This window comes from Pelodiscus sinensis, chromosome 15 (genome assembly GCF_049634645.1).
Source record: "Pelodiscus sinensis isolate JC-2024 chromosome 15, ASM4963464v1, whole genome shotgun sequence".
Taxonomy (NCBI): domain Eukaryota; kingdom Metazoa; phylum Chordata; order Testudines; family Trionychidae; genus Pelodiscus; species Pelodiscus sinensis.
Window position 1 is genome coordinate 5828599 of NC_134725.1, and position 27491 is coordinate 5856089.

The 27491-nt window shown below is 48.4% G+C and overlaps 1 protein-coding gene and 1 long non-coding RNA gene across 3 annotated transcripts in view; one reads left to right on the forward strand and one right to left on the reverse strand.

Annotated features, from left to right (window-relative positions):
- LOC142818456 (uncharacterized) lies at positions 1 to 23227 on the reverse strand. The gene is made up of 4 exons (XR_012895928.1): positions 23052 to 23227; positions 18676 to 18968; positions 17399 to 17516; positions 1 to 4838 (listed from the first exon to the last, which is right to left on the reverse strand). It is a non-coding gene; the product is annotated as an uncharacterized LOC142818456 (long non-coding RNA).
- SLC2A11 (solute carrier family 2 member 11) overlaps positions 12080 to 27491 on the forward strand; it is a 24444-nt gene continuing 9032 nt past the window's right edge. The window contains exons 1-7 of one of the 2 annotated variants that reach the window (XM_014577110.3): positions 12080 to 12218; positions 16730 to 16828; positions 17928 to 18088; positions 19666 to 19790; positions 20953 to 21082; positions 24410 to 24558; positions 26010 to 26197. In XM_014577110.3, coding sequence (XP_014432596.1) covers positions 12198 to 12218; positions 16730 to 16828; positions 17928 to 18088; positions 19666 to 19790; positions 20953 to 21082; positions 24410 to 24558; positions 26010 to 26197 — 873 coding nt within the window. In that variant the 5' untranslated portion in view covers positions 12080 to 12197. Of the gene's footprint in view, positions 12219 to 13347; positions 13716 to 16729; positions 16829 to 17927; positions 18089 to 19665; positions 19791 to 20952; positions 21083 to 24409; positions 24559 to 26009; positions 26198 to 27491 lie in introns of those variants that run through there. The other variant, XM_075897939.1, reaches the window with a different exon arrangement.

Sequence of the window (27491 nt, forward strand, 5' to 3'; positions counted from 1 at the left end):
GGAATTTTTTCACAAAGAATAGCGGAGGGTCCTTCTCACCCCCCCATCCCTCCATCTTAGAAAGGTAACAGCCATCGGAAATAGCGCCACAGTGATAATGTTACCCAAATATCCTTCACATGTCTGATCAGTGATGTGACAGGATGTATAGTTCGGTGGGTATGAGAGTTCACAGACTTTATGTTGGCAATAAGGGGCCATGTTCACTTAATGATGCTGGAAATAATCAGATAATCTTTCGACCGTGAAAAGCTGTACAATCATAGCCACCTTTCATTTGGTAGGATTTATTTTTAGATGTCTAATGGCCACAAAGAAATTCCTTCCCCTTAATTAGGGGAAATATTTTGTAATCTCTTATCCCCAATTAGATGTACAGGTTAATGGTGAAAGATCAAAGGGAAGTGAGCCATGCAGAATAGGTAATTTCATATGGATTATGTTAAAAATAAAATGAGTTCAAGCCCCAGAAAAATGTGTGGTTTGTTTAGGGCCTTTGCTGGAGATGGAAATTAGCTTTCTTTATTATTTCATAGATTTTAAAGGCAGAAGTACCATTAGATCTAGACTGACTTCCTTATAACACAGCCCATAGGATTTCATTGAATTTTCTAGATTTAACACAACAGTTTGGCTATATCTACATTGGCAAGATTTTGCACAAATACTTTTAACGCAAGAGTTTTTGTGTTAAAGTATTTGCTCAAGAGAGCGTCTAAGCTGGCATGTGCTTTTGCACAAAAGCATCCGGGCCAGTGTAGTCGCTCTCTTGCGCAAGAAAGCTCCGATAGCCATTTTAGCCATCGGGCTTTCTTGCGCAAGAAATTCATGTTGCCTGTCTACACTGGCCTCTTGTGCAAGAACAGTTGCGCAAAAGGGCTTATTCCTGAGCGGGAGCATCATAGTTCTTGTGCAAGAAGCCCTGATTTCATACATTAGAACGTCAGTGTTCTTGCGCAAGAACTCCCCGCCAGTGTAGACAGGCAGCATGGTTTTTTGCAAAAGCAATTGCTTTTGCGCAAAATCATGCCAACGTAGACACAACCTGAATGTTTGATTCATGTATATCATGAGAATATACTAATGGCCGTACTGGGTCAGACCAAAGGCCCATCCATCCCAGTGTCCTGTCTGCTGACAGTGGCCAATGCCAGGTGCCCCAGAGGGAGGGAACACAACAGGGAATCATCATGTGATCCCTCCCCTGTTGCCCATTACCAGCCTCTGACAAACAGAGGCTGGGGACACCATCCCTACCCCTCCTGGCGAATAGCCATTGATGGACCTAACCTCCATGAATCTATCTAGCTCTGTTTTGAACCCTGTGAAAGTCCTGGTCTTCACCAGATCCTCTGGCGAGGAGTTCCACGGGTTGACTGAACGCTGTATGAAAAAATGCTTTTTTTGTTTGTTTTAAACCTGCTCCCTATTCATTTCATTTGGTGACCTCTACCTCTTGTGTGATCAGAAGATAACTCTTCTTTATTCATCTTTTCCACGCCGGTCATGATTTCATAGACCTCTATCCTTTCCTCACCCCTTAGCCATCTCTTTTCTGAGCTGAAAAGCCCCCGTCTTATGAATCTCTCCTATCAATCAGCCATCCAGAAAGGCATCCAATTATAATCTAAAGTTATCAAGAGATGGAGAATCCCCCAGTTCCCTTAGTAGCTCATTGCAATGGCTGAGAACACTGGTGGTTAAAAATTCCCACTCTCTTATGGCCTGTTCCCTTACCTCACAGTCCAGCTTCCTTTGGCATCGGTGAGTTGGATGAGTCTTTTTATTTTGTAGCACTTTATTTTGTAACCCTCATGGGTCCATCATTAGGACTATGGGACCTTATAAAAAGGTTTCTACTTGTGGTTCCAGGGTTGCAACACATAAAATAGTAGAGACAGCAAACTGGTATTTACCAGCTGGAGTACCAGGCAATGCCCACAATGATGGGGAATAAGTAGTGGGCTTGTTGCTTACATCTTTAAAGAAAGGTGGATCTCAGCAGCATCAGGGATGCCGGCATTGTTCTAGCGTTGTAAACTCCAGTGCCACTAGGATAACGTGTTAGCTTGCTCCAGTGCACGGTTCACAATTAATTTTAACAACTGCCTATTAGTTCTCAGTTATCTAGCACCTTCACAGGTTTTCCTGTCTCTCATGCTGGAATAAAGATTCAGTGTTCTTACCTGGCAGTGTCTGTGTTCCTTTCTTTCCTGTAGTGTTCAAGAACAGAGATGCATAGGGAACAACACAGAGAATGGTTTGACTAGATCCCTAGTTCATCCCATGCTTATCCAGTAAGGTACCATCCCTATGACTTTCTGGATGGCCAGCTTAAATTAAGGCATGACTACAGTGATGGAGGCACATAAGGAGTTAAGACAAGTGCCAGAACTCAACAGCTGCATCGCTCAGGCTGTGTGTGGCCTAAGGAAACAGGTTTCAAGTGCCTGAAATATTAGAGCCTTCTGGATGTCCATGAAAAACTGCTTTCCATACGCAGATGAAAATAAAAGCCACTTCCTTCCAGCTGCCCTCTCTTTCGCCTGACCCCGTAGGTGAAAGGAAAAGCCATTCTTCCAAGAGGTCCAGAGACATCTTAGATGACAAGAGAAAGTGACATGTCTGTTGCCAGTAGAAATATGAAACAAAGTCCACCTTGTCAAACGTTGTACCCCTGGGTTTTTTTGTGCTGTCCAGCATCATTTTACGTATCTGGATTCTATGCCTTCCAGAAACAAGCCTGAGGCTGTGTGAAAAGAGAAGCCTCCTCAGTCTTGCCCTGGGAAATCTCCTGAATATAGACCATCTGGAAAAGCACTTAGATCTTATTACCAAGCCTTGCAAACTCTTGCGGCCAGAACGGATTAATGTATTTTCATCTAATACCCATTGAGCAATGGGACTGCAGAATAATGGTATCCCAGTAGGGGACTCATTTTCTCCAAAGAAAATCCCATTTAATGACCAGGTCCTGCAAAATGCTGCTTTCAACCCCAGAAATCTCAGCCCTTGAATAGTAAGGGATGCTGATTTGTAATCTCACTGATTTATCCACTCCCATGGTTGGAAGGACTCGGGAACATGACATAACAGGGCAAAATTAATCTGTGGCGTGACTTCACTGGCTTCCGCGGAGTTATATCAAAGACGGATTTGGTCTGTATTGTATTTGTCCAATGGGCCATTACAAACACATGCAACATTAGTGCTTCATTGCATATAGAGAAAGAGTATTTTTAATCAGGCTAGTGATAATGAAGCTGAAGTAATCTTGTTGAGGGCTTCTGTTTTGACCTATTTTAGTCACGACAAAAATATTTGTGTCTTTAACTTTAGTAACAGCTTCCAGATCATGACACGCCAAACCTATTGAAAAGTGACAATGTAGGAGAATGTGCAGACTGACTCAGCTACCCCTCGAAGCTTAATGTAGGAGAATCATCTTGAGAAGCTGACTGATAACCCACAGGAAATAAAATGTTGGGCTGTCAAGTGATCAAAAAATGTAATCGTGAATAATCACACGATTAAAAAATTGAATTGCGATTAATCGCATGTGCCTCCCCTTTGAAACGCCACGGCGGCATTTCAACGGGGCAGCACTTCATGGAACCCAGGGTTAGGTGGAGTCCCCTGATGATCCCCACCTCTTAATGTGCTGCCCCTTTAAAGCACCAAAATGGGGAATGGCAGGCGTTAATGCAGGTCAATCGACAGCTCTAAAATAAAATGCAACCTCACATTGTGGGTGAAGGAAAGAGCAGAGTGGTTGGGTCTGCCCATGTAAGAGGGGGTAGCTGCACCCTTACTCAGTGGTGAACTCAGCTGTTTGTTCTGTTCATGGAACTGGTGCAGAAGGTAGAACAAAAAAGAACATTTTGTCAGTTGCTTTCTGTAGACATGGGCATGTTTGTAGCACTGATGTACAAAAGTGGGTGTTCAAAATGAGGCCCGCAGATAAGCAGCCTGTGCAATGCAACATGGTTTACAAGCAATGCTTTCGATATACTGTAAGTGTCAAGGGGATTAGAAGAGAGGACTGGAATATCTCATTCCCCAGGGATACCTGGCCAGTGGCTATTGGAATAGAAATCAGTATTGTCCTGTTGTAGTTTCTTGCAGGGTTCCCTGAAAAGCAGGAAGGAAAAATAAAATCAAAGTTCTGAAAGTGTCCATGATGTCATTTACCTTTTGTGTCTTTCAGTAACATGCGCCAATTGCTGCCTAGCAGCTTAATTTTTCTGGGCATTTCTTTTCTATCCCTGGCTCTTAATTCAGAATCTAGACCCTGCCGCTGCCTCCCTAACCAAGCAATAGTGCTTCTACATTTTATCCAAGGGTTGCTGGTTTTTGATAGAAAAGGTCTAAAACGTACAAGCATCTCAGTGCGCCGTGGATCAAAAGGCTTCTTGCTGTAGTGACGGTCTGTTCCTAATGGCAGGATTCCTCATACACTCAGATAATTACAAGCAGAAAAGCTGCCATCTCATTCGACAAATAACTACTCTCCCATGCTAATGGCATCGTATTTCACCTTGATAATGACAGGACTGAGCTCAGTTTAAAAATTTTAAAAGAGAAGAGGTGGGGGGGGAGGGGCTGGAAGCCAGCCAGAGTTTAATAGGGAACTTTTCTAATGCTGTGGTTATTCAGTGAAATGGATGTTCTGGTTTCACTTGGCTTGGATGAGATGACCCCACAGCTGCACAGACACTCTCAGAGGTTATAAGGACTTCTCCTGAGGGAGAGAACATGGGACTGTCTCCTTCACGTTATCTTTTCCAGATAATACATCTCTTTGGGAAGAACCAGCGTGATGCTCCAAACCTCAGAGGCTGAAAAAAAAAAGAGAACAAAGGAAATGGAGAGAGACCTTTTCATCACCCAAGGATTAGTGAAATCAGGCGTCTGGCTGGTGTTCGGAATAAGAGAACACTGAACAGGAGTTTAATGTTTTCTTCCTGAGCTTTCTAACACCCAGATTAGTGTTTTACTGTGATGAATGTCACATGGCCTAGAAAGCAGACTAGTCCCTGCCTTCCAGAGCTAGTGTTGACAGGCGAGCTGAGAACCACACTCGGGGCTGTGTGCGGGTTCACGGGTCCAATGGCGACAGGGGAGATTGGTGCTCCACAGCTAGGTTTCCTGAGAGCGTTAGGGGAAGGATGAAGGGTTTTTTATTAATCTGTGTCCCAGGAAACTCCCACTCAACTATATTGTACCCATCGCTCTCAGTTGCTCCAGACCAGAGATGCCAACCTTGTGATTTTCCCCAGGGGCGCTAGACCCCTGCTTTGCTCTGGCTCCACCTCCAGACAACTCCCCCCCCACACACACACAACCCCTGCCCTGCCTCTTCTCCTCCCCCACCCCCACCGCCTCCTTCATGCCACTGAACAGCTAATCCCCAAGGGCAAGAGGAACCAGGATGGAGAGGAGCTCATGTCCAGCCTGTCAGTGGGTGAGAGGTGGGGGGGTGGGCAGGGAGAGGAGCTGACGGAGGGGTTGCCAGTGGGTGAGAGGTGGGGGGGTGGGCAGGGAGAGGAGCTGACGGAGGGGTTGCCAGTGGGTGAGAGGTGGGGGGGTGGGCAGGGAGAGGTAGGAGCTGGTGTAGGGGTTGCCGGTGGGTGAGAGGTGGGGGAGTAGGCAGGGAGAGGTAGGAGCTGGTGGAGGGGTTGCCGGTGGGTGAGAGGTGGGGGGGTGGGCAGGGAGAGGTAGGAGCTGGTGGAGGGGCTGCCAGTGGGTGAGAGGTGGGGGGGTGGGCAGGGAGAGGTAGGAGCTGGTGGAGGGGCTGCCAGTGGGTGAGAGGTGGGGGGGTGGGCAGGGTGAGGTAGGAGCTGGTGGAGGGGCTGCCAGTGGGTGAGAGGTGGGGGGGTGGGCAGGGAGAGGTAGGAGCTGGTGGAGGGGCTGCCAGTGGGTGAGAGGTGGGGGGGTGGGCAGGGTGAGGTAGGAGCTGATGGAGGGGCTGCCAGTGGGTGAGAGGTGGGGGGGTGGGCAGGGAGAGGTAGGAGCTGGTGGAGGGGCTGCCAGTGGGTGAGAGGTGGGGGGGTGGGCAGGGAGAGGTAGGAGCTGGTGGAGGGGCTGCCAGTGGGTGAGAGGTGGGGGGGTGGGCAGGGTGAGGTAGGAGCTGGTGGAGGGGCTGCCAGTGGGTGAGAGGTGGGGGGGTGGGCAGGGAGAGGTAGGAGCTGGTGGAGGGGCTGCTGGTGGGTGCTAAGCACCCACTAATTTTCCCGCATGTGTGCTCCAGCCCCCAGGGCACCCAGGGAATGGACTCCTGTGTGGCAGACTGCGTGGTAGAGGGAGCACTGGGAATTGCATGGGGCAGCAAGAAAGACTGTATTGTATCAGCAAAGAGTGACAAGTATCCAACCGAGGCATCACTGTCCTCAGCACAGCCGCTTGACCACGCTACAAAGAGAGACAGCAGAGCTGCAATCCCTTCCGCAGTTTAATACCATCGAATGGGGCCTGAATAAGGACTGAGATTGGTCATCTCACTACAAAAGAAGTTTTCCCTCTTTTGCTATTCACACCTCCCCATCAGCTTCTGTGAGCCAGCCACTTCCACCCTTCCTGAACTGGCCTCTCTACCATTGGCCCTACACGCAGGTTGACCACTAAACCCCCAAGAAAGCAGCGTCTAATTCATTGCGTTGATGCACAGTTCCCCCATGGAGTTCGTTAAGAAGATCACATCACATGGGGGGGACGGGACGTTATTCTGTACTTTCTCCCTATCCAGCTCCATGTTTGCTTCAAGATGTTGCTCTTGATCTGTGAAGCTATGACTGGTCTAGCCTACCCTGCCAGGATAGCTAGGATAATTAGGGACCCTGTGACGGACTGTCTGGAAGGGGATGCTCTTGTAATGTATCCCAATCATAGACCTACAGGTGGCTAAGAATTGACCTCCTGTAAGACAGCAAGAAAATCAATCACATCCAGGATAACAACTAAAATGAGGATGGGAATGGAAAGTTCAGGTTCTATTTTTTTAAAATACATGTTGTGACTTCTGCTGAGCTCTGTAGCACCTATATTCTACAGCAATGGCCATTCTAGATGCTTTCAGCTACAGGCTGGTTTTATTATTCAGTGTGTGGAACTTTGTTCTTATTCTGCCATCTAGCGGTGAAAGCTTTGTGCTGTATTCAGTAGAACACCTCTCTCAACACAATGGATAGTCCTGTGGCACCTTGGGCCTGGTCTACACTAGGATCTTAGTCCGAAATACCCCCCTCCCCATTTGAATTTGTAAGTGGAGCATCCATACTACCAAGCCCGTTATTCTGGAATAAAGGGCCACAGAATTCGAACTCTGACCTGCTTTTCATGAGGAGTAATGCTAATTCCGAACTTGCAAGACCAAAATAATACTAGCGCAGATGCTCCAGTGCTACTAACTTATTGGCCTCCAGGGCTATGTCTACACTAGGAAACCATTTTGAAATTGCTAAATTCTCTCTCTCTCTTTCTCTCTTTTATGGAACCCAGAAATTTCTTTTGCGGTAAAAATGACATTTAAAATTGTAATATTTTCCCCACCATGACGCAGTGTTTAATGGATGCTTTAGAATTGGTTTTTGAGTACCTAAATGCCAGGTGCCTCACAAACAAGCCAGAGTATCTGCCAAAATAAAAATGACATATGGTGTTGTTCTGATCTCACTTGGACAAGATGGAGAAGAGGCGCAGCAGAAGGGTGACAACAGTCAGATCTCAGGGTGACTCAGGAAGGCAGCGAACTATCATCTTGAGAGTTTACTTCAGAGTTTAAAAATAACTTTTTGTTGAATATGTTTCTTACCCTTTTCACGGCTTGCTGGCTTCAAGGCCGAGAGGAGGTTTTAGCAGAGAGGTGAATGAGGTAAGTTTGTGCAGCAGTGATAACTTCTCCCTGTGCCCTCAGACCTACGACATCTGTGTCTTTATCACTGCCTGGGTAAAGCTGTGGTGGGGAGGGGTGGCTTACAGCTGCAAAAGGCTTCTGGTCATGCAGGACCATAGTTGCTACCAGAGACTCCTCTAAGCAGTAGCAAACACGGCTGCTCTGTGCATGTCCTTAGCCATGCGGTACCAAGGATAGCAGCTGTGTTCTCACCAACACATTGTGACAGCCACCAGGAGCCCCAGGCAAGGTGTGGGGGGGGAGGGCAGCTCTGTGCCCCCAGGAGGGGAAGAGAGGGGCTCGGGCCCTCCCCACCCCCTGCCCTCAAAGCCATGTGGCACTCTGGTGACAATTTAAAGAGCCCTGGGCCCCTCTGGATGAGCCCCTTTGCCTGCTCCCCCGTTGGCAGGCTGACTGCGGCAGTGAACATGGATGCTGGCAGCAGGGTTGGGAGCTTTCTGTCCCACACTCAACTTTCATCCCATGCGGGGCCAGGACGGGGCCAGTCACCCTGGCCTCCGAGCAGGGTGTGTGCATGGAAGGACTCTGGCCTGGCCAGGCAGTTTGTGCACACTAACCCCATCACACGGGGGAAGCTGTGAGAGCCAGCCCCTGCCTCTTACTCCAGTCCACACGGCAACCTCCACTAGCACTTAAGGAAGAGAGGAGCGTGATCCTCCTCCGCTGTCTGACCGCGTACCCCAGAGAGCGGGGGGAGAGGCCAGCCCTGCCTGCTTTTCCATTCCATGCGACTCAGCCCTGCTAGGCCACCCCCAGCTGAACAGTCCTGGGCATTGGGGGCAGAGGGAGCCAGGCCCACGCCTGCAATTCCATACTCATTCCATCGTCAGCGAGTCCCAGGGGACTTTAATTAGCTGGAGATCTAATGCCGTCTGTAATTTTTTTACATGCTATGGGGCCATTGGGGGCGGGGAAGGGAGAACAAGTCAGGTATTTTTATATTGGATATCATAACAGGAAATCTTATTCCGAGAGTGTCAGCCTTCTTTTAAACCTCCTCTGCTCTTGGCCCTAGTGACATCTTTTGTGGCAGTGAGTTCCACAGGCTAATCACACACCAGGGGGAAACATATTTCCTTGGATCAGCTTTAAATGTGCTGCCTTTCAATTCAATTGGTTGCCCTTTTGCTCTCTTAGTCTGATAAAGGGGGAGCTGGAGCAGCCAGCTGAGCTGTGCTGTCAGTGTTTGTGAGTTTATCATATACCACTTCTTCCTCACAGCCTCTCAGCACTAACTAGTCTTGGACTTTTTACTCTTGCCTTAGATAATGTCATTAATCTCTTACGATGAGCCATAAAACTAAAGTCCAGCGCACCCACCCCTAGATGTCTCCCGGCATTTTCTGCAAGAGGGCTAGTCCTGTTGGGACAGAGCTAACTTGCCATTAGAGCATTTCTGGTGGCTGAACACGGCTAAGCAGCCTCTCCCGTATGGTACCTGCTGCTGACCGCTCGTCTGGCTCTTTTTTCACAACTCAGCCCATCCCTTTAGGGATACTAAACTGTTCAAAAAGTCTCGTGCAAGACCTGTCTGCCACATCTTCAAGGCTCAGCTGCAGCCCCAAACTCGGAGTAATAGTCCTTGCAATGAACCCACCAGCTGTTCTGGGTTCTATCCCATCATCCCTGTATTGACCATGCACTAGATTTTTCCTGGACCTTTTCCTATCTCGAGGCTCTTTATGCTACTTCCCCACAACCCATGACAAGTACCACTTCTCCTGATTAACTGCATCCCTATAGCCTGCCTCAGGCAAATTCCTTCCTTCCCAGGTCTTCCCTGAGCTTTTTCAGTGCTTTTATGAAAACCTGCCTCCAGCTCTTCTCCAGCTGGGCTTGATCACGCCTCATGTTTGCCTCTCTCTCCTTGTGCAAGCAAGTGGGCTAATTGGCCATTCCGGCCCAACAAACCTTTGCTAAGGTGCGGAGAGCTCTCATCCCCCGTTTTATGTCTGTGAGCCAGGTAGGAAATCACAGCATAATATCTACCTCCCTAAATTACTCTGGTTTCAAATTAACATGAGCTCCTTTGGCTCATATCCAAAACAGTTGCCTTATGGTACTAAGATGCTGTATCCCGCACTTGAAGTAGCCGTACTTCAGTGGTTAATTACAGGGTCCCTCTATAGTTTGTACAGTAGTTAAAAGAGCTTTGAGAACCTTCTGGATGATATATGCTAAATGCCCCCGTTATACAGAAATGTCAGATAAATACGAAGTAGCAGCTCTGCTATTACTGTTGATTGTAACTTCAAGAGCCTGGTCCTCTCACAGGAGAAGAGCAGCTCTGCCATTGCTATTGCTACTACAGCTGCCTTATTGTCTTCTGGTACCCAGATGGGAAAATGCAGCCATTTCCGGAGTCATAAAAACTGCTGTTTAAACCAGAACTACTGGCTGATACGTCCCAGTTACTGCATCCTAATTTAATGGTGTGTAACCAATGCTGTCAGAAAGCAGAGTGCAAAACACACGACCCTGGTGAAAAATAAGCCAAAGAGGAGGATGAAAGGTCACATGAGGGAAGCAGACCATTGAAGTGCAGAGTTCCTTGAAGTCAAACTGTCTCTGCTAGTTAGAAGGTAGCTTGAGCATGTCTCTTTTTTTTCCTTCACAGCTATACAACCATTTAATTTTTTAACCATAACTCAGCTGTGTTTTATGACTCAAAATAGAAAAAGGATTGTGCCCTGAGGGTGTATTGCAAAGTAGGACTCTTCCCCAAGTCCATTCAATTTCAGACGTATGCTCCCTCTCCCCTTTGTTGCACACAGAATGTTAGGCCAAGAGTGAAGTGGATATATTTGGTTTCATCTCATTCCTTGGTTGACATTTTTCTGTAAAGCAAAAAACACCACGCTCTATGACATTTCTCAGAAGAGAGCCACGACTGAAATACACACCGCCACATTTTCTGGAGGAAGTTTCCACAAAATTAGCCTGTTGGATGTAACCACAAAAAGGAATTAAATATAGATATTTTACATGCTACACTTGCCCTTCCCCATCAGTGCCTGCCACACCGCCTGCCTGTGCAAGGATTATTTGCAGCATGAGGTTTCCAACATTGATGGAATTTATGATGTGTTTTAAAATACACTGCTAATCTGAAAAGTGTGTAAGTGAAAATGGCACCTTCTGAGTCATCAAATATACCTTTTGTATATTTAATGTCACGCATGCCATGTTAGTGACAAAACAAAGATTTTACTAGTTTTTAGTGCCACTGACTCTGTTGCATCGATAAAGCTGTAAGAGAGTGAGCGGGATTCCATTTCTTCCTGTGTATTAAATAAGGGCCCGCATCTATACTTTATACCTCTCCTGTGCAAATCCAGGAGCAACAGTTAGGTTATGCAGATGTCACTGAGGCATAATTTCATTACAGTAGGGTTGCATACGAGTCACTAAGGGCCTAAATGGGCTTTCATTACTGGTATTCATTTGAGGGGGGAATTAACTCAGCTTTTCTTTGAAATACCAAGGTGAGTTTGCACAGCTGGCAAAACAATGTTTTGCCTCCAATCTGAGCACATGGAATAGTGACATTAGTTCAAGTAATACATATGGAAGCCCATTGTATTATTTTTACTGAATCACTTTTCAAAGTAGAAACATGCTTTATGTAAAAGAGGCAGCAGTGCAGTGCCAGAGATGTTGCCCTGAGACCTTTGTGTAGATGAAAAAGTGAAGATTTGGTAGAGGAGCTAGCCTCTCCCCTGTTCCACGGTTTGTTAAATTGCATAGCAAGTGATTTAGCATTCTTATTCACAAACCACTGATAGCCTTCTCAATGTTGCATGAGACTATTTCTGACCACAGAAGCTTACAGAAGACGGATGTACCATCTCTTGCTAAATACAGTAGCAGTGCCACATTCAAACTTGCACAAATGACAGAGCTCTGAAAAGTTCTTTAATAAACCCCGCTTGGGCAGGAAAGGATGCAAATTTCAAAGGCCTTCTATCCCCCTGACAGGAAGACAAATCTGAAGAAATCTGGGATGTATGCATAAAAATGAAACTACCTCAGTGAACATCAGGCTATTATATGTTTTGATTAAAAACCGACTAACCAACCAGCCTTTCATCTATGATCATGCAACCCCTTTTTGATAAGCAGTTGGCAAGACACCTGCCAAGTCAAGTGTCAGTAACTCAATCTAATGGATGACTAAATACACGCATTCCTGCATTGAAGATTTAAATAATCCTCTACAATTCTTCCCAAAGTGCAAGAGACACTTTCACCGGAAAAAGAGAGACACAAAGCTTACCAGCGAAGAATGAACAAACTGCAGAGACTGGTACTATTTCATATTTTACTATTATTATTTGCTGATTTATGTAGCAACTTCTGCAAGTACCAAAGTACTTTAAAGAAAAAACGGATTAACTGAGGAGGCCATAACTGACTACTCAAAACAAATAGAGAAAGAACTGGCCAACGTTAGCATTGACAGCCCTGTCTTTGCACTGGCCATGGAGAAGAATATTCAGCATAGGCAGCATATTTACTACTTTGGGAAGTTACACTTCATCTCATGGTGTAGCCAACCCTCTGGCTAAACTGGGAGTTGTTTTGATGGGTTCTGAAAGGAGAGCCCTACAATTTTACTCAGACTAGGGAAATGCAGGTCCTGTGGAGGAGAGAAAAGAGAAGACACAATGTGGAATAAAGAAACTGATTTTGAAAAGAAAGCTCTGGAGATAATCAATCTCCAATATTATCCGAATTTGTGATTTAAGAATCCCCTCTTTATCAGGCATGGCAAAGGCTTATTTTCACCTATTCACATATTGCAAATGAAGGGTAAAGGGAAAATTGATGGGGGGAAAGTAAGAAAGCTTCACACACAGATTCTGATTGCTTGTTATTGTGCACGTATAATAGGGTAAGTACTCTGAAGTCAATGGAGTCCCTATGGGTTTGTAGTGATGTAACTGAGATAAAAATCTAGCCCCTTACACCTTTCTGAGAATGTAGGACTTTGCTCTATAGCAACAATGTAATAATGAATTAAGGCAACACAAGCTACTGACAATTGGACAGACGTTTCCCACAGAGATTACAGTACTTTAGACTGTTTTATATTAGAATTTGATTTGAAGGTATTGAAGGACAAGAATTTTCCAATAACGTTTATGGGGGAACGGAGCGACCAAATCTCCCCTATCTGAGTAGCCGATTGGAGTTTCACCTTTAGTTTTAATAAAGCCAAAGTGTCCCATGGGAGTCTGGCCATCTCGCACCCCACTCAGGGACAAAGCGAGGCTGTCTCTTCCTTAGCATCACTCGCATCTCCCGCCAGCTTCACTGGTGGGAGAAATGGCGAGAGGCCCTTGTGCGGAGGCTGGCCCGCTCCGTCTCTGACACGCCGCGGTGTCTCTGCAGCCTGGCGGCGGGGGGGGGGGGGGGGCGGAGCTCTCTCCCCAAAGGCACAAGGGGCTCCCCAAAGCTGCAGCGCGTCTCCGCAGCGGCGCAGGGCTCCCCGAGGGGCGCAGCCCCCCAGCCAGACATCCTGCCGGCTGGGCATGGGCGCCGGGGGCCGGGCCGGTGCGGACGCGCCGAGGCTGCGGGGAGCGGAGGGCGCAGCCCGGCGGGGAGCGGCGCGGGCCGGGTTCCTCCGCCCGGGGGCTGCCGGCGCTAGGGCAGCGCAGCGGGCGGGGGAGGAGCCGCGGGGAGCCCGGCCCGAGCCGCCCTGCAGGAGCCGGCACCAGCCTCCCGGCCCGGCCCGCACCGCGCCCGCATGGAGGAGGAGCAGGAGGAGGAAGAGGGGCTGAGCCACGGAGCACAGGCCCAGGTGACAGGGGCGCCTCTGCCCCCGCATCCTCCCCCCCCCGCACCCTGCAGCCCCCCAACAACCCCCCAGGATCCCCCGCACCCTGCCCCCGCATCCTCCCCCCCGCACCCTGCCCCCGCATCCTCCCCCCCGCACCCTGCCCCCGCATCCTCCCCCCCCGCACCCTGCCCCCGCAGCCCCCCAGCATCCTCCCTCCCCCGCACCCTGCCCCCGCATCCTCCCCCCCCGCACCCTGCCCCCGCATCCTCCCTCCCCCGCACCCTGCCCCCGCATCCTCCCTCCCCCGCACCCTGCCCCCGCATCCTCCCTCCCCCGCACCCTGCCCCCGCATCCTCCCCCCCGCACCCTGCCCCCGCAGCCCCCCAGCATCCTCCCTCCCCCGCACCCTGCCCCCGCATCCTCCCCCCCGCACCCTGCCCCCGCAGCCCCCCAGCATCCTCCCCCCCCCGCACCCTGCAGCCCCCCAACAGCCCCCCAGCATCCCCCGCACCCTGCCCCCGCATCCTCCCCCCCGCACCCTGCCCCCGCAGCCCCCCAGCATCCTCCCTCCCCCGCACCCTGCCCCCGCATCCTCCCCCCCCGCACCCTGCCCCCGCAGCCCCCCAGCATCCTCCCTCCCCCGCACCCTGCCCCCGCATCCTCCCCCCCGCACCCTGCCCCCGCAGCCCCCCAGCATCCTCCCTCCCCCGCACCCTGCCCCCGCATCCTCCCCCCCGCACCCTGCCCCCGCAGCCCCCCAGCATCCTCCCTCCCCCGCACCCTGCCCCCGCATCCTCCCCCCCGCACCCTGCCCCCGCAGCCCCCCAGCATCCTCCCTCCCCCGCACCCTGCCCCCGCATCCTCCCCCCCCGCACCCTGCCCCCGCAGCCCCCCAGCATCCACCCTGCCCCCGCATCCTCCCCCCGCCCCGCATCCTCCCTCCCTCGCACCCTGCCCCCGCATCCTCCCAGCATCCTCCCAGCATCCTCCCAGCATCTCCCTCGCCCCACATCCTCCCTCCCCCGCACCCTGTCCCCGCACCCCCCCCAGCATCCTCCCACCGCCCTGCCCCCGCATCCCCCACACCCTGCCCCCGCATCTCCCCAGCATCCTCCCCCGGCCGCGCCCCCGCACCCTGCCCCCGCATTCCCTCCCCAGCATCCTCCCACCGCCCCACATCCTCCCCCCACCCTGCCCCCGCATCCTCCCCCCAGCATCCTTCCCCCACCCTGCCCCCGCATCCCCCGCACCCTGCCCCCGCATCCCCCCGCATCCCCTCCCCAGCATCCTCCCCCCACCATGCCCCCGCATTCCCTCCCCAGCATCCTCCCACCGCCCCGCATCCTCCCCCCACCCTGCCCCCGCATCCTCTCCCCAGCATCCTCCCCCCACCCTGCCCCTGCATCCCCCCCGCATCCTCTCCCCAGCATCCTCCCCCCACCCTGCCCCCGCATTCCCTCCCCAGCATTCTCCCACCATCTCGCATCCTCCCCCCACTCTGCCCCCACCCCCTCCCCAACATCCTCCCCCCGCATCCTCCTCCCTGCCCTGCCTCGCATCCCCCCCGCCCCGTATCCTCTGCCCGCCCCCGCATCTCCCCCCGCCCTGCCCCCGCATCCCTCTGCGCAGCGCCTGGCTTGGTGCCCTGGGCCCACCCGCCTCTCGCCCGCCTCTCCGCCACTCTCACTCCCCAGGGTCTTGGCCCCTGCTGGCTGCTGCCCCTCCCTGCTGTTCCCTGCGCCAGCGCTGGCTGCTGCCCCTCCTGCCCGCCTGCCTTTTCGGTGCTGAGCCCCGCTACTGGGGCTGCCCCAGGCACGTTACAGCCTGGGGGGGATGGACTCCCAGACAACGAGTCCTCTGCCTCTGGTGCCATTTCCCCCAGAGGAGCACAGAGCACCCCCCACCCGACACCTGATCGGATTCTTCCTGCCTAGGCAGCATCTCCGGCACTGACCCTCCAGCATAGGCAGGGGAAGCCCTGCACCAAGGAACACTGCTGAAGGGAGGAGACAGATTTAAAACAGCAGTAACTGAGAAGTGGGGAGGGAAAGGCACAGAGAAACAGACAAGTACAAAGCTGTACCAATAAAGGGGGGTGGGACTGGGACAATGTTTATAGTTGTGGGTGCTGAGAGCCCTTGGACTAAGCCTTGTATATAATAGAAAACACTTCAAGCTAAGAGAGGTGGTAGCACCCCAAGGTCTAGCACCTCTGCATAGACCTGGCCAGAGCAAATATGAAAAACAGATGGAGGAGACCTTCCCCAAATACAGAATTGCAGATTGTAAACTAGGAGGAGAATGCATAGTGGAAACCTAGAGAATAACTGTCTAAGGGGAGAGATTGAAACAGCATTCATCTCTGCAATGTACAAAATATGGAGCCATGCAACAAGACACATCCTCAAATTATCAGAACAAAAAAGAAAGGACTTTTCATAAAAATGGAGAGAAACTTTGTGCTTGATTCTAGATAAAGGAAAGAGATGTCAGAAAAAATAGCATCCCACCAAATCAGAAATTCACAATATTTGCAAAGGGCCATGGAACAAAATCACAGTGTCCTATGGAGCCCCTATCTGATGGAGACATTTGTCTTCAGATGGATATTGTGACTCTGTTTTAAACTTTGGCAGTACTTATCTAATACATCTGTAATATCAGGGAAGACTTTTATTGGTGGCATCTCAGCATGCGTATGCGATATTTCCAGACTGCTGAACTGACTTTTAGAAATACATTAAATATTAAACTTTGAGCATTCTTAGCATTGCTGCCAAGAACCAGCCTTGAATTCACTTATGACAATTACTTCTTAAAATATTTTGAGGCACCTTAAAATGTGGAGTCTGCTAGTGGGATTATTTTGTCTTTGGAACCTTTCATTTTCAGTACTGTATCCTCTGTCCTCATTCAAACCTTCCAGACACATTATTGGGCCAACTTCCCGTTTACCCATGTTACATTTTAGCAGAGGAAAACTATCATCATTTCCCGACCTTTTAATGTATTTATTATATTTGGGTTTCCCTCAGCTTCAAGGCAAGGTCCTCATTCTTACAATATGCGCTGCTGGGATTGGAGGGACTTTCCAATATGGCTACAACATCTCTATCATCAATGCTCCAACTACAGTAAGTGCACTACTGGTTTTTGCAGTCATCTCCTGAGATGGTGAATCTTGTGAGGTCTAAACTCCGTAGTCCTTGCAGGGATCCTCAATATCCACCAGCCTTGGAAAAAACAGGCATATGTTGCCAAAAACCTTCAGCCAGCTACTACTGAAGCTGGAAAGTAAAGGAAGGATTTGCGTCCTTTGCATAATTAATAATTTAGCTCTTGCATCATAAGAACATAAGAACAGCTCATACTGGGTCAGACCAAAGGTCCATCCAGCCTAGTATCCTGTCTGCCGACCATGGCCAATAACAGATGCCCCAGTGGGAGTGATTACAACAGGTAATCCTCACGTGATCCCTCCCCTGTCACCCATATGCTAGCAGTGTTACAGCTAAGACTCAGAGGAGGTTATTATGAGCACAGATTTGCCAGTCAGAATCTTTTGCAAGTAGTCAGAGCTTTAGCAAATATAATTCTCAAACTTTCCAGTCTAGAAAACCATTTTTACAAGTTAGATCCATTTGTCTTACCTTATACAATAGTATTTTTTAAAACAGTCTACAAAACATATGACAACAACTTACCTGATTCCCTGCTGGCTAGCTCCCTGGCCCTGGGGACTCTGTGGTCACTGCGATGTTCTGTGTGCTCTCTACTAAATGTTCTAATGGATCTGGAACTTGGTGGTATGTTTTGGGGGCCCTGAAATGACCGGGAGAGAAAGGTTAGTTTAAAATGAGTTATGTAGGGAGCATCCCCTTTATTTTGCTATTGGGAGCAATCAGTGTGTAGTGTCCAATCATGCACTCTTCAGAATCAAACTTCCTTACTGAATTCAGGATTGGGCTCATTAAACACCTTTAGAACTTTTTTTTTTAAATATACAAGATAATTTCCCTTTGTAAAGGCAATGTGTCTACTACAGCTTCTTGGCAACTAAGATAAGGGGATGACAAAAACACAGCATTGGAACTGAATGCTTTCTTCATGCTGAGCGTGGCACTCATGACCATGTGTAAATAAGACTAACGCAAAGAAAGCCATTGCTATTTCTCAGCCATCACTATTTTTGCATCCCTATCCAGTGAAGTGACTCTTCTTCTTCGTTTACAGTACATCCAGGCATTTATAAATGAGACGTGGCTGGAGCGCACAGGTGCGTCCCTGGAGAGTGGTGTGATATTGCTGGTGTGGTCTTTCATTGTCTCTATCTATTCTCTGGGGGGACTCACTGGAGCTCTCATTGCAGGCCCCATGGCGATCAAGCTGGGAAGGTAAGAGGCTTCTGGACCTTGAACGTGGTAGATGATTGTTCATTCATGTAATGCCTGTGCCACATTGGGATGTTAAACTAGCAAGAGCCCAACTGCAAATTACCCAACTTGACTGGAAGCCGTGGAATTCATTCTTAATCTAAGAAAATAAGACAGTGCAATCTGGCATTAGCCTTTAAAGGGAGCTACCTTGCATGGTAGCATTTCACTCCTCATCATCCAGTGGAGCACAGTCCTGCACCACCGAAAAACAGTCTAGGTCTGGCTTTCTGCTCAACCAGGATAACACAACATGCTGCAGGAAAGTGTGCTGTCTGCACCTAAGTTGTTGTCACAGTGAAAGTAGGAGGGATACACAGAATTAATGGGGAATGGGAACTGGTAGGAATGCTGCACAAAAGTTGCATCACCTTCTTAGTCAGGGATCAGGTCAATGAAGGTTTGTTGTTGTTGTTTTGGCTTCTCACTTGTGTGTGGCCCCAGCCCTAAAAGGGTTCCCTGCCCCTGGCTTACAGTGTGTGTGATTATCCACCGAGTCTTCCAACCTGTGTTTGGGAGCATATACAAAAAAGTCTGTTTTTTCTTACCTTCAAATTTCACACGTGGTAATGGAACCTCCCACTCTCTCTGGAGAAACAATGCTTTTTATTGTGCAACCGCAGAAGGGACCGGTACGCTGGCCTCTCTGTCCAACTCCAGAACTTCCTTTAGCAAGGTGTGCCAATGCTGTGCTTTTGGTAGAAACTGCAGCTCCCCCTTATGGAAAGAAGGGACCCGTTTTACCATTTCAGTAGGTCATCAAGGTCCAAAGCATGGGGCTGTCTTCCAGAGCTCACCCTGTTCCTCGGGGAGGGGTGTACATCCTGATGTTTTGATTCTTCTGTTGCATTAAAAAACAGATTTTGTTAAGTGCAAATGCAGGAGCAATGAATCAGCCTGGTTCTCCGACTCTGGTCCTGCAGGCATCTGTTGTCTTAGTTCACAGTGGACAGGATTCCACTCTTTGTAGTGTGCAATACAGATGACATCTTATCTGCCAAGGTCAAGCTCAATTTTCATAGCTGGACACTTAAGTTAGCGAGCTCCAGTGGGCCATGTAGGCACCAGAAAAGGGTATTGGGGCTGTAAGGCTACATCTACACTGCAGTGCTATTTTGGGATACTTCTGGTATCCCGAAATAGCTATTCCTCATCCTTTGAGCGTAACCGTTATTTTGAAATATAACGGGCTTGCTATTCCGACATCCCTGTAAACTGCATTTCATGAGGAGTAAGGGACATTTTGGAATAGTGATTTATTTTGAAATAAGTGCTGTGTAGACAACGCCAAATTCTGAAACCAACTATTTTGAAATTGACTCGAAATAAGAAACGCAATTTGCCTAGCTCAAATTGTGTCGCTTATTTCAAACTTCAAGTGCAGTCTATCCACATCCTAAGTGCCCCTCTGAACATGCAAGAGTAGAATAGGCCCCCTGAGTTAAACTTTCAGTTGTAGGAAATTGCACTGCATGAGACTCAGGTCACCAGCCCTGGTGAACGCTGATCCTTCAATCCTGTTTCTGTTCTCTCTGAAGGAAGACGTCCTTGCTGCTGAATAATGCGTTTGTGATCATAGCTGCAATCTTGTCGGGATTCAGCCAGATGGCCAAATCCTTCGAAATGATCATGCTTGGCAGATTTTTTACTGGAATCAATGCTGGTATGGAACAGTGATACTAGGATAATGAGGGCTGTAAAAACACCAATACAAATGTATGTGGCATTATGTATATGATCCCTGGTGCTGTATTTGGCATTGAACTCAGGACCCCTTCAAGGCCCCTTCTAGGCTCTATATCATACAAAATATTCAGAACAGAATAATGCCAGGAATTTTCCATCCATGTGCGGAATAAATGTTTATGTGCACTAAAGGCATGTGTGAATGTGCACCACCAGTAGAAACCACAAACCAGCTGTGGGTTCTCTGCTAATTATTAAATATGCTTGATCTCATACTAGCCCCTTAAAAAAAGGGGGGATGGTTTTGTGGTTAGGCCACTGCTAATCAGCTGGGTGGCATTTTAATCTTTCCTGAGCAGCTGCACAAGCGCACAGCTTGCAGGGAGCAGGGAATGCTGGGAGGGACTTACTGCAGTAGCTTATGTTGTGGTGTGTAGGTTGAACTATGCTGGGAATCTTCCCCACAGCTTACCCACATTTAGGCTCCATTATAGCCCCAGTCTCTGCCTATGCAAAATAAATTCCATATACACATTCCCGCACGTTGCCGGTGAAAACATCCCCGTGGCACGTGAACAGTTTTAGCATCTACTCAACGCCAATGAAAAACGTGCTCCTGCAAACCCGTCTGAAAAGCTTTTGTGTCTACAAATTCCAAATGGGCTTGTACCAGGGTTAGAACGTTTAAAGAGTGTGCAGCCTTTTGCATCTGCATAATACACAGATATGAGCCTATGCAGTTTTGCATGACTCACCTGGAAGCCATTTAGACGTGTGGCAGAAAATGTATCCCTTACCTGCCTCTAGCCAGTATTATTAGTCATTCACCCGCAGGGCACTAAAAATGGGAAATACTGTTGTAGCTTTAATAATGATAATCTATGTAGCCTTCTTTGAAAAATGTAAAGTTGCTTTTTGTTAGCCTATAGTCCTTGCAAACACATTAATGTATATTTAGCAAAATCACAGTGAATTAGTGGCAATAGAAATATATTGGTGTAAATAATAGTCAGTGCAAGCAGCAGTTTGTGTAACAAGCAGAGAGATTACAGCTAACTACCTCATCTAAGGGCTCTTTGAATTTTTTTATGTACATTTTGAGAGTCTAAGCTGAGGTCAGTGTTTGTCTCCTTATACAGGGGTGAGCATGAACATTCAGCCCATGTACCTGGGGGAAAGTGCCCCCAAGAAGCTCCGAGGAGCAGTGACTTTGACTTCTGCGTCATTTACTGCCCTGGGGTTGGTGCTAGGCCAAGTGGTTGGCATCAGGTAAGGCGCACCATGGTTAATATGATTGCCACTATGCTTTGGTGCTCAGCCGGATCCATGTGTACACTGCTATGGCAGCTGCACAGATAAATGGGCAGAAAGGTGCAAAAAGACGGTTTGCTGCTGCTTTCAAACAGGGAGGGAGGGAGCAGACGAATGCATTATGGGACATTGACAATGTGTACCCAGAGCCATTGCTGCACAGTTTTGGTTCCAGCATGCACTAGGACCATAACCCAGGAAGTAAAGGGGCGCAGGCACCGTGGAATAGCTACCCACAATGAACGGCTCTCAAAGATGGCCATAGCCACCTACTGAGGGCATGCTACTTCAAACTGCATCGAATTCTTGCACACACAGGGGACATGCACCTTTGACTTTACAAAGTTGGGTGCTAAAAAATCAACCTTAATACATTCGACTTTATCGCTCAGTGTAGACAAGCCCTGGGTGTAAGTGAGTGTGCTGTTTTCACTTACTCGCTATTCAACGGATGTACAAACGAGCGTAACTTGCATGAATTTGGGATTCTGTGGACCAAATTCTGCAGGGACATTGACTTCAGTAGGAAACATGCCTTTGTACCTCAAGGCTGAAGTTGGCTTTGTGTGCTAGGGGAGAAGATGTATGTGAGTATGTGGGGCAAGACTTTTGTGTTAGTGCTACAACCTCACCACTGCCCCTCTTGGTGCAAAAGCTGCTTTTTTATCGCACTCGTTGATGACCAAAGTGGTACAGTGACTACCCTCGCTCTTTTGGGATGCTGTCCGTTAGTGGTACTGAAAGCACCTCACACCTAGACTATGTCTACACTGCAGGCTTCTTGCACAAGAACTTTTTGTGGAAGAGATCTTCTGCAAAACGTTCTTGCACAAGAGCACATCCACACTGCCATGTGCTTTTGCGCAAGAAAGCGTCCACACTACCATGGACGCTCTTGCGCAAGAAAGCTCTGATACGAATGGCCATCAAAGCACCTGTGCTTTTTGTGATAGGGGTTTCTTGCACAAGCAACCCCTGTTGTCCATCCACATGTGCCTTTTTGCATAAAAGCTCTTGTGCAAAAAGATTTATTCCTCATAAAAAGAGGAATAACTCTTGCACAAAAATCCCTGTCTTCTGACGATCTACTGTACTTTTTCTTGCACAAGAATGTGCTTGTAGTGTGGATGCGCCGTGAGTTTTTGCACAAAAACAGCTGGTTTTGTGCAAAAACTCTGCAATGTAGACATGGCCCTAGTGTGTAACTTGTACCACATTTATGCCATTTTAGCCCAGAAACATCTACAGGAGTTGCACTTTTTTATTCCAGCTTGCATTTTGCCTTGTGTCTAAAGAGGCTCTGCATGTTTTAGAAAGGGCCTCGTGAATTTAGTGAGCTTGAAAACCTGCTGCTCTGTCAATCCCAAAATAGATGCAGAGCTGCAGTGCTCCTGGCTCAGCCCTGTACATGACACTCTACACTGCTTACTTTGATCAGCCAGTCCCGAAGTAGCAATAGAATTTCCCTGTTGCGCGTGACAGTCACTGGCTGGATAGAGTCCTTCCAAGAGGTGCAGAAAAGACAGCAAAGTGTGCACTGTGCCCGGAGGAAAATGCATATGGGTGAAACCTTAAGAGGAGAATGAAAACCCCTCAGTACCAGAATGACTGCAGCAGTGTATCCACAGCCCAGAAAGAGAGACGGCGTCTGCTCTATACCGGTCCTTACCACCACGTCACTAAGCCAGGCCAGCGATGGGCAGCCAAGGCTAGTGAATGGTCCGTCTTCATCTCTGTGAGCTGCAAGACTGATGTTGGTCACGTGCACTAAGCATGACCCAAGAATAAGATTAAGTACACAGCACACTGAATCGTTCACAACAAGCAGCAATGCTTTAATCATTCACATATTAATGGAACTGTCATCCACTTCACACAATAATAATAATAATAATAATAATAATAATAAAGGAATATTTGCACTTACTTTACAATACATAGTATTCAGCGTGGCTTCTGGTTGGATCTGTCCTCCCCAAGTTAGGAGGAAGGGATGTGCAGATGCTTCACAATTCAGCACTGACCTTTCCATCCATTATATCCATGCCCAGCACCTTCCCTGCCTCCTCTCCCTCGCATGTCCTGTCCCTGCTGCTCCCCCTCCCTCTGAGCACTTCTGGAGTGCCATCAATCCGCTGACCCATGGTGTTTGAGCTCTGAAAGGGGCGGGAGGAACGGGGATGAGGTGCCAATCAGCTGGCTCACAGTGCTCTGGAAGTGCTGAGAGGGAAGGGTAGGTAAATGCGGGGCCCTCAGTGCACGAGAGTCATGGGGAAAGGGATCGGGGGGTACGTGGGCCGCACATGGAATTCCAATGAGCTGCATGAGGCTCACGGTAGCAGGTTGCCCACCACACTTTCTAAAAGTGCATTCTGCCTCCCCTTGTGCCAAAAATGCTCAGGGGGGGCCATAGTCTGGAATTGACTCCCCCAGACTCTTCTGTTCCTTAATATCTCACTTACCCATCTCACCCTCTGAGCCAAGTCCTTCTCCCAATGAGGAGACGTGTTAATCACACCCCATCTGTCCAGGTTGATAGGGCTGCCTTGTCTTCTTTTCAGAACGGCTGTCCAATACACAAAAGCAGCAGGGCGGCCTGTAGTTTTGGTGCGTAGGCGGGTGGGGAGGTTTGGTGTAACTCACTGCCCGTCCCCCTACCCCACACCACTGTGTGAGTTTTGGTGCCCCTGACTGTGACCCAAAAGCCTATTCAAGTGGGTTGTGTCTACACTGGCATCCCTTTCCGGAAAAGGGATGCTAATGAGACACTTTGGAATTGCAAATTCCGCGGGGGATTTAAATATTTCCATTTACATGGCTGCCGCTTTTTTCCGGCACGGGGTTTTGCCGGAGAAAAGGGCCAGTCTAGACGGGATCTTGCGGAAAATAAACCCTTTTCCGGAAGATCCCTTATTCCTACTTGAAAGGAAGTAATGTAGACACAGCCATGGAGTTCTCTAACCCATTGGCTGGGACAACCTTGCGGCCCACTAAGATGAAGGAGGTCACTCATGCAGCCCAGTCACTAGCCTTGGTTGCCTCTGGCTACTCTAACCCTTCATTCTGTGGCTGCCATTTTATGCCTCTGGCCTGCTCTCCTGTCGTCTCTCAGCACCGAGCCCACCTGCAGGCAGCGTAGAGAGCGAGAGCAGGGCTGACGGTCAAACCCAGCTCTCCCACAGCATGTGGTGCTGCCACCCGTTCGCCCAGCCAGCTCACAGCTCTGTGTTCTGCCTTCTGAAATGTATGATTGATTGAACTTATCTATGTGTTATTTTTCTTCAGAGAACTATTAGGCGGGGAGGAGAGTTGGCCTCTTCTTTTAGCCAGCAATGTGGTGCCCGGACTGATCCAGTTGATGACTCTGCCATGGGTACCAGAAAGCCCCAGATACCTCTTGATTGACCGAGGTGACAAGGAGTCCTGCATCTGTGGTGAGTGCCAAGTGGTCGTGTTAATGTCTGATGCAGGAGGTAAGATTTGTGGATGGTGCAAATGAGCTGATGATCGTTTTATTGCACAAGTCACATAGCTTAGTCCAGCCTATTTAGCCTGGAGCAAGCAGCATGAACTCTACGGTTTTTCAATATTCCGTCTTGTGGTGCTACTGGCCTCCCGTAATGGTTACCAGATGCTTGTGCCCAGGCAATGTCTATGCCACTTTCTGCGGGACATTTAAGGGGACAGTTTTCAAAAATAGCGGCCCATGTTCTTTGTGCATAAATTGTGCACACAAAAGTGCAGCCTCAGCTGCATTTGCACTTGGATACTGCAAGGTAGGCAGCCACCTCACCATTTGCACATACAGTTGTAATAGTTGTACATGCAAACAAGTGTGCATTTGTACCCAGCCTCCACTGTTTCAGAATTGCCCTCAGTTATGCTGTACGGTATGTTACTGTAAGTGTCATGCAAAGAGCAGGCAGGATAAATATGTGATTATATCTTTCTTCCAAACTAAAGTGCAGTTTACATGATGACTGTTTTTCTTTAACTTGTTAAGGTATTTATTTGTTGCTGCAAATGACTTTTTCACTACATATAGTGACTCTAAAGTGTATTATCATGTAACCTGCTCTCTGTTTAAGGATACCTAGATAACTTCATATGTAGCCTGTAACTATGATGTAAAATAAAGGTTAGATAAAGATTTCAGTGGCCAAATATGAATCTATCTCATATAAAGAAATTTGTAATATACAGATCTCCATATGTGGACCAAGCTGGAATTAAACATGCGCTATGCACCAAAAAAATCTTCACTCCTTCAGGGTACATCTACACAGCAATATTATTTCAAAATAACTTAGTCCATGTCTACACAGCAAGCAGTTATTTCGAAATAATGTTGAAATACTATCAAACTGGAGGACTTATTACTCTGACTCCTGTAACCCTCACTGTACGAGGAGTAAGGGAAGTTGGAGGAAGAGCACACTATTTCGAAATAAGTGCTGTGTGGACGATTCCGATTTTGAAATAAGCTACGCAATTGACGTAGCTGATTTTGTGTAGCTTATTTTGAGTTAATCCCTGCTCTGTAGATGTGCCCTTAGATTCACTGGAGAGCTACCAAAGTGTAAAATTATGAGAGCCATAAGCATGGTTGCTGAAATTGCAAATGGTTAGAAATGCTATCTGCTAGGAAAGTGCCATGGATTTTGTCACGTCTTTTCCCTCAAAGTCTTTCTGATAGCTTCATCATGCAGAGCACATCTTGCCTTCCCTGCTTGTCAAAGAGGATTTCTCATTTCATGAAGTCCTACCACTACGCTGCTCTCTATGGCTGTCTCTTGCCACCCAATCTCTCACTCCCACAAGGAGATGAATGGATGAAGTTAAAGCACTTTCATACAGCAGATAAACCCCATCTTTTCCCTGACAGCCTTGCAGAAGCTGAGAGGTAGCGATGACCTGAGCAGCGAGCTGGAGGAAATGCTAGCAGAACAGGCTGCCATCAAAGGCCAGAGGGCAAAAAGGCCATGGGAGCTGTTCCAGAACCCAGCTGTGAGATGGCAGCTAATAAGTATCATCGTGCTGAGCAGCGCCATGCAGCTCTGTGGAAACGACTCGGTGAGCATAAGAGCCTCCATGTCATCAGCAGGCGTTGGGTATAAGCCAGCGATGCAAGGAAGACTTGTCACAGTTTGGGGAAACGGAGGCCCAGAACCTCCCTCTGTTCTGGAGGGGTGGGGGCAAGTTAGCCACTTTCCTTGTGGAGTTTCTCTCCGGAGAGCAACGTGAGCCTACCCACGCAGGAGAAATGGGTGTCGAGAACTGAAATAAAAGCAGGGGAAATGGTGGCTTAAAAAGAGAGGCAGGTATAAAGGTAAGGTCAGGTCCTTGCTCAGTGGATCTTTCGCCATCCACTCAAGGGCACGAAAGGGTGGACAAGGAGAGACCAGATGGAGATGCCCAAGAAACTAGAAAACAGGAATGCGTGAATGTAAATGCATTTGCAGAAATATGTGCATAATGGTCTTCTGAGATATCACAAATTGAGGAGTGGCACGGAGTGCCTGACATTGCTCAGGAGTGGCCTGTGATGGGGGCTAATTTAGCTACAACTAATCAGGAAAGAGATTTTGGAGTCATTGTGGATAGTTCTCTGAAGACATCCACGCAGTGTGCAGCGGCAGTCAAAAAAGCAAATAGACTGTTAGGAGTAATTAAAAAAGGGATAGAGAATATCTTATTGCCCTTATATAAATCCATGGGATACCCACATCTGGAATACTGCGTACAGATGCGGTCACCTTATCTCAAAAAAGATACACTGGCATTGGAAAAAGTTCAGAGAAGGGCAACTAAAATGGTTAGGGGTTTGGAATGGATCCCATATGAGGAGAGATTAAAGAGACTGGGACTTTTCCGCTTGGAAAAGAGGAGACTGAGGGGGGATATGATAGAGGTCTATAAAATCATGAGTGGTGTGGAGAAAGTGAAAAAGGAAAAGTATATATAAGTATAATATAAGAACTAGAGGACACCAAATGAAACTAATGGGCAGCAGGCTTAAAACAAATAAAAGGACGTTCTTCTTCACACGGCACTTAGTCAATCTGTGGAACTCCTTGCCTGAGGACGTTGTGAAGACTAGAATGATAACAGAGTTTACAAGAGAACTAGATAGATTCATGGAGGTCAGGTCCATAAATGGCTATTAGCCAGGATGGGTAGGAATGGTGTCCCCAGCCTCTGTTTGTCAGAGGGTGGAGATGGATGGAATGAGATAGATGGCTTGGTCGTTACCTGTTCGATTCACTCCCTCTGGGGCATCTGGCACTGGCCACTGTCGGCAGACAGGACACTGGGCTGGATGGACCTTTGGTGTGACCCAGTACGGCCATTCTTATGATCTTATTTG